This window comes from Temnothorax nylanderi, unplaced genomic scaffold (assembly GCF_030848795.1).
Source record: "Temnothorax nylanderi isolate EJ_2023f unplaced genomic scaffold, tnyl_v1.0 TNYL_tig0026_pilon, whole genome shotgun sequence".
In the NCBI taxonomy this organism is placed as follows: Eukaryota; Metazoa; Arthropoda; class Insecta; order Hymenoptera; family Formicidae; genus Temnothorax; species Temnothorax nylanderi.
This window is the reverse complement of record NW_027249088.1, coordinates 1,097,074-1,104,506: the sequence shown is the minus strand read 5'-3', so window position 1 is coordinate 1,104,506 and position 7,433 is coordinate 1,097,074. Positions and strand designations below refer to the sequence as shown.

General features: G+C 33.6%; 1 protein-coding gene across 3 annotated transcripts; it reads left to right on the top strand.

The window, feature by feature from the left end:
• The first annotated feature begins 471 nt into the window (after nt 1-471).
• Nucleotides 472-6,668, top strand: LOC139769981 (uncharacterized). Of its 3 annotated transcripts, none has more exons than XM_071701544.1 (3): nt 472-2,782; nt 3,027-3,081; nt 4,525-6,668. In XM_071701544.1, the coding sequence occupies exons 1-2, from the start codon at nt 1,796-1,798 to the stop codon at nt 3,033-3,035; spliced, it is 996 nt and encodes a 331-aa protein (XP_071557645.1). In that variant the 5' UTR covers nt 472-1,795; the 3' UTR covers nt 3,036-3,081; nt 4,525-6,668. The 3 variants fall into 3 exon arrangements, with proteins under 3 accessions (XP_071557645.1, XP_071557646.1, XP_071557644.1); XM_071701545.1 differs by lacking the exon at nt 3,027-3,081 and having other exon boundaries at nt 475-1,403; nt 1,820-2,782; XM_071701543.1 differs by lacking the exon at nt 3,027-3,081 and having other exon boundaries at nt 477-2,782.
• The last annotated feature ends 765 nt before the right edge of the window (nt 6,669-7,433 follow it).

Here is a 7,433-nt window from a genome sequence, read left to right as displayed (position 1 = left end):
GTATGTGTTCTTCTATGTTAAGTGAACTTGTGTTGTTTCCTCTTCTCTCTTTATCTTCTAGTATCTTCATATCTTCAGCATCAAGTGATCTTCACTGTTACTTCACTGCTACTTGTACCTTGTATATCAGTCGTGAGAAACTTTCGGAGGTTACTGACGAAAAAAAACGATTCTTCCAAGACGATCTAGCAAGTAACAGAAGCTCCTTGGAAGTTTTGTCCCGCCTAGTTCTTCTCCCTCCACGTGCGTGTTTACGTCTATGTGATATATAAAAGAAAGGGGAAGCGAAGTGTATCCCACCATTAAATGGCCAAAAGTTAAAAGACTAAAAAAAGAGGTGGTAATGTAGTCACAATTAAAGGGACCAGATAGTTTTAAATTGGCAATCGGTTTTCAGTTTAGCTCTTACCGTTGTGCATAGTTGAAGTCTAAGTGAGAACGATGGTTCTAGTGAAATTCAATTTTACTGTTAGTGAAAATCGAAAGAATTTGCTGTAACTGAGATTACACGATGCGCACTATTACATATCTCCAGAGACGAAAGGATTACGAAAATCTTTACCCTGATCTTTCTTTTTTTTTTTAATTGCAATTACTGCGCGACGTAACCCCGCGCCGCGGTCGCGCGACGGTACGTGAACGGAGCCAGTCAATAACGGCCGGTCTATGCGCTATTTGTACTTCGTCGTATCGAGGTAATCGATAATAATAATTGCAGTCCGCGCGGTATATCGCGCCGAAGTGGCCCGCTCCGCTCCGTCGTCGCAAGCTGCAAAGTAGGGTGACAGAGGGCGACGAAGTGGGACGAAGCGCAGCGGAGTTACACGAAAACGGGGATCCAAGGACCAATGGTGCACGAGGGGCCGGTCGATGGGTGGTCGACGGATCAGCCGGTCGACCTTCGAACACGACCGGCCAAGCTACGCCCATAAACGTGGGTCGCGCGTGGGGCTCGCATCGGACACGACGGAGAGGGAAGAGAGAAGGACAGTGCCGCCAGTGCCGGGACAATGAGTCAGCTGTATGGCACGCTAGGCAGCTCTCAGTATAATTCAGCATCTGGTACACACTAAGTCAACCAAACTCGCGATGAAAACGAATATCGGAGCACAGACAGTAGAAAGATAGTAGTGCGTTTGGTCGCCGGGCAGTGATTTGGTGGTAGAACACACACACACACACACACACACACAATAGTCTGTCAAGAAAAATCTAATTTATTATCGGATTTTTTATAATTTTAAGTGAGAAAATATTGTTCCACTACCATAGTAACAAAAGCCAAAGAGAAGAAATCCTTTCTTGATAATATAGTGTCCATCGGAGTCGAGAAATCCAGTTGGAAAGAGAAGAAAAAGAAGAAACCGAGAAGAATCACACAACTGAAGATCATCTTCGTGGAAGTTTGTGCAATATATGTTGAACAAATAAAATAAGACGATACTAATCTGTGATGATTGTTTCTTGAAAAATTACATACGTAATTATTTAAAAAGAATTTAAATCTAAGCAAAGACAAGGCTTGAAAAATAACACACTGGCTGGTTCCAAGAAAACCTCTTATTGTTAGTTAAAAGATAACATTAGCCAATTAGTACGAGAGTGTGAGTTGGAAGAATTGTAAATAAATTGAATCAGATGAAAACTAGCTCGTAAATTGAAATATCCATCAATATTCATCGAATTATTGTGAATCGTATTAATGCCGATACGTTGTCAGCCCACGATCGATTGTATCGTTCAGTATCCGTGTGTTTGTAAACAGTCATTTCAACGAATCGTTTAAGAATTATTCATGAAGGACGATTTGCGATTACAGATGACAAAGTATATTTCAAGTGAACAAATGCCGTACAATCCGTGCTTCAGTTCAAACTCGGACACATCAGGTTTCAACTACGGATTCGACGTGTTCTCACCTCACCATTTGCACCCGCTGTATTATTCATTTCCCAATAAAGTGCCATCCGATGCCGCGGACGACACGATGAGAGATGTCGGCCAGCAGACACATGTGCAACACGAGGAACACGTCAAGAGGCCTATGAACGCATTCATGGTATGGTCCCGTCAGAAACGGAAGGAGATCTCTCAGGAGCACCCAAAGATGCACAATTCGGAGATCTCGAAGATGCTCGGCGTAATGTGGAAGGAGCTCCCCGTCAAGGATAAAGATCCCTACGTCGAGCAGGCGAAGAGCCTGCGCAATCAGCACATGAAGGACCACCCGAATTACAAGTATCGACCTCGGAGAAAGCTCAAGAAGATGTCAATTTCGGCGGACCCGTCCATGTACATAACTTCGAGGCACTGCTCCGGTTTCCCGCTGTCGTCGGTCTACGCTACGCCGATGGTCAATCCCTCGGCCATGCCTCGTCCGGCCTACCATCCGTACCACGGGTCCGTCCATTTTAAGGCGATGAACCCAAGTGCGTCGTCCACGGTGTCGTCGTCGACGGTTTCGGCTGACGGCAACAACAACGCGTCTTTGGACATCAATAGCTTATATCAGTTCTATTCGATGCCACCGACGGTTGGTAATCCAACGACATTGGCGCAGCATCACCTGAACCTGAACTCGTTCTTCCCGACAAGCCAAGGTACACTGGGAACCAACGGTCTCCATTCTCAACTGATGTTTCCTTCCACGTCCGGATCTACCGGGACCGTCGCGCACAATTATGACACCAACGAATCGCAATCTGCTTCGTTATCGGTGCCATCCACTAGGCCACTGGCTACCCCCACGTTGGATTCCGATTGGCTTCAGAGATATGATCCGGTAAAAATTTAATGAGCAATGATGCGAATATTTACGATTTCTCGAGCAATCCAAAGTGTTCGAAAAGATTGCGAAATCTTTCTTCTCACTGAAGAAAGATTTCGTTTAATTCTAGTTCTTATTATTTTTGGATTTCCGTTTGCCAAAGGATGTAATTCTGAATTTTTTTTTGCTTTGTGGTTCTGTTTCTTCAGCGAAATAATATATTTCCACTTAATATATTTCCATTTAAAATTCTTTGCAGGTTACTTAGGATAAGAATAAGGATAAGAATATATAAATTCGAAATTTTCAAACAGGTATGGACAAGCACTTATTATTAAGCTATATTTATTTCAAAGATTCCATTAAAGAATATCGGGGAAAATTTTTTCATATTCATATAACTACATACGTATAAAATATGTCCATATGTTTTTCTATCCCTTAAATAATTAGAAAAGTATCTTTTGCATTTTTTTTTTATAAAAAGGAAAATTGCGAGAAAGAAAACATATGGATATATTTTATATAATTATATATGAAAAAATTTTTTTCTCCAGGAAAAAAGAAATAATGAAAGAAAATAAAAAGAAACAAATCTCTAAAAAGAATTTACACAGTAAAAAATTTTGTGTCAATGGAAGTCCACTCTCAATTTTGTGTTAAAATAACTCATTCATCGTGTTATTTTTGACATTTAGAAATGTTATATCGACATTTATAACATTTCTAAATGTCAAAAATAACACGATGAATGAGTTATTTTAACACAAAATTGAGAGTGGACTTCCATTGACACAAAATTTTTTACTGTGTACGTAATGTATTTATTATTTTCAAGTCAATTCGTAAAAAAAGAAATTGTTTTCTGCATCGACTGATTCAGTTTCATCCGATAGTTTTTAGGGTATCTGTCGGCAAGGCCGTCTCGCCGTTAACGAAGTGGATAATTGAATTAGCATATTAATGCGACAGAACAATGGAATCATTTAGGCCCGGATTCGTTTTGTCTTGTTCAATGGGTTTTATTGTAGAGGATGGTTCCTGATGAATAGCCTCGACCTAACCCTCCCGCAATGTCCCGTGTTGTTTCCAAATAATGTTATCTAATCGCGGATGCACTTTTAACCTAGCAACAAGGGTGCTAACTTTTAGCCGAACGTGCGAAATACTAAAAAAAACGATATCAATAAAAATAATGTTGTCTATATAGATTAATTACAATATTTAATTTTATGAATTACGCTGCGCGAATAAAGAATTTGACTGGCAGTTAAGAGAAAGATTATTTAGATCTTGTTCGCTATCACAAACTTTAGAAGTTTATTTATTTTTAACTCTTCTTTTATTTACGTTTTAATTACGGTGTAATCTCCTTTATTTACTTAGTTGTGAAGTAACTTTCTTCTGTAATCTTTATATGTTAATATACATACGTGTATATATGTATTTTTATATATAAAAATATATATAAATCCAAACCAACATATTCCTATAGGTATAAACTTTTAATATTCCCTCCTCAGATTTTCTCTGCAAAATTTATTCAGTTTTGATAAAGAAATACTTTTTTTATACTTTTAATATTATTAGTATACAAAGTAATTAATATTATACGAGTGCTGATATATTCAACATGTATGTATAGATACGTCATCTAATTAATTTATAACTCAATAATTTATATAATTTATAATAAAAATAAAGTTTGAAATTTTATACTGAAATAATAAGCTGTGTGTTAAATTTTACTGTTTCAGGCGGCGTATTCACGATAAATATGAGGAAATACCATAATTACAAGATATATGATGCGGATTATCATGTACCTGGAATAAGCAATATATTTGGTAGTAAGGCGATTGTATTTATGAATTATACATGCATTATAAGGAGGTGTAAGACGGACATTCTGCCAAGACAAAAATAACAAGGCTTACAATTTTTTTTACTCATTAAGTTTTTTTTTCTTAGATTTCAAGAGGGCGGGAAAGAAAGACAATAGGGAGCAAGGTTTTTCAATGCATGCACTTCGATGCAATTGACTATTAAACGATCGATAAACTTAATTCAGATTTAGCTTTTTTTATAGCTTTTTAAAGTATGATACGTCAATGAAAGTAATTTCTATTAAATAAAAAAAAATTCTTTTAGAAAAGATAATGTATGCATCATACAATATACATATGACATATAATAAAATGATTCTTTTATAATCTTTATAAATGTCTCTATATACATTTTATTATATTAATACTTTAGTTGTATTAATATTTCAATTTTTTTAAATTTTCGTTATTTTTTTATTTCATTGTCTAACTTTACGTTTTATTTACATGAAATTATTTTTATCTTGAACATTAGTCGTGTTATACCTCCTCATAATGATATAGCATGCACATTTGTACAAAATAACTTATTTTTCATTCTCTATTTGTTAGTAAAAATTATATGATTGATCAACAGATATGACGAATATATATATTTACATTTAATATATATTTATATATATATATATATATTTATGTATGTAATATTTATATTATATATATGAATGTAAATATAATTTGTATAAATATATAAATATAAATATTTGTGTTTATATGTACATATATACATACATATTTATTTTATTAGTAGATATTATAATTAAATATAAATATTTATAATAATTGATGATGTGTAGAAGATAAATCGCATTTCCTTTGTTTGCTCACGTTAGATTATACTGAATGGTCATATTAGTTGATCGATCACACGGACAAACATACGGTTACATGGTTGTCATAGGACAGTTATGCGGATAAAGAATTATTTGCTTTTTCTTTTTTCTACTCAATGTGAGGACAAGGAATGGCATTTGAGCTTTTCAAGTTTTTTTTTCAAAAGGTTGAACAATGAAAAATAGAAAGAAGAAGCGTAACGAGTTGAACAATATGCTATTCAGAAAATTGCATAACATTTCTTACTTATTCTTTATTCTTCCAAAGTTCTTTTCTTTGACATCTGTTTAAAATTGCCGACTTTGACTGCCGAGAATCATGGAGAGACTATTAGAGAGAATATTAAAGAGCTATTCTGGTTTAAAAGGTCTTTAAAAAAGTATTTTTTAGGAATTTTTTGTAGGGAAACGAAAAAAGCGAGTAACGCTAAACTTTGTACATTCTTTTATAGTCTTATTTTAAGAATATATTTTTATTTTTTAAATAACAAAAATACTCTTTTTTTTGTGTTATACCTTGGTCACCAGGAGGTGTAAATGATCGACGGTGTCGTCAACGAAATGATTCTAGCTCTTCTATTAGGTACCTGAAACGTAAAAACCAAAAATTTTCTTATTCGGGAGAAGTGTGACTATCGTCTGAACCAGATTAAACATTATATGTTTACTAGTTTTTTATTTTTTTCGAATACTAACAAAATTTTGAGAAAAACTATAATAATTTTAATAAAAAGATCACTATTTTGTCTAGAATAGAAATATTGGTTTAGTTCTGGTTCAGACGATAGGATGTAACATAGAAAAAAGAATATTTTTGTTACTTAAAAAATATAAAAATAAATTCTTAAAATAAGGCTAAAAGAACATGCAAAGTTTAACGTTATTATTTTCTTTTCTGTTTCCCTACAAAAAATACCTTTTTTACGATTTTTAAAACCAGAATATCTCAATAAAAGAGAATATTAAGTTACAAATGTTGCTGTCGTGACCTTCGCCGATTATATTGTGTAAAATACGGAGATCTGTGAGATAAGAAATCAACAATAATATTTATATAGCAGATTTTAGAAGCGATAATTTTGATCATTTTTTGTTAATAAAAAACATTTAAAAAATAATTTACTATATTTATTACATCACATTTAAAGAAAAAATAAACATCACCAATTTAATTATTAAAAATTTCTGTGTTTTAATGTTAACCCTTTCCTCGCGCAATATCTTAATCGTTAATAATCTTCTTCCGTTAAAAAATAGTATTATATGACTAACAATAATAAGCTTTTTCTATATCAGACAATAAGCAAATTATTCAATTAAAAAATTAATGTTGATTGCTATTATCGTTAGAGTTTAGAGTTTATAAATTAAACTTCAGAAATATCTAATCTCTGAATAAATTTTTATCGATTTTATCTCAGAGTTTAACTTGCCACATACATATATGTTGATGACAAAAAACTTAGCAGAAAGTTGTGTCATAACTCATAAGTAATTAAATATTATCTTTAAATATTTTAGGTTAAAAAAATTCAAGTTTGACAATTGCTACAGTGCAATTTAAAACGCAATGCACGAAAGTTAGACAATTTACTTTCGCCAAGGTTTTTTCTCAAGTTTTTTGCCTGTGCATTCAGGCAGCTCGATAAATACTCGGCTGCATTGTGTTGCACAATAGTTAAAACAATATGCTCTTTGGTATAAATATATTTTAATGAAGGACGCGCTTAATAGGTATAATATATTACAATAATTGATCCTTTGGATTTGTTTGTGAAAGCCAAAATATGACCGCCAAAAACTTTCCTCGAAAACTTACAGCTCATCCTTCTTTCTTGCGTCATTGTCGTTATTGTTTGAAAATATGTCCGATATGGTTGAATTTTCCTGTGCAGGAAACAACGCCGTAGGAAACTTTTTCTCGAAACTTGACGTAACATCTTATTA

Bases quoted from the DNA above. Each gene is read 5' to 3' on its own strand.
- LOC139769981 (XM_071701543.1), top strand. From the start codon at position 1,796: ATGAAGGACGATTTGCGATTACAGATGACAAAGTATATTTCAAGTGAA.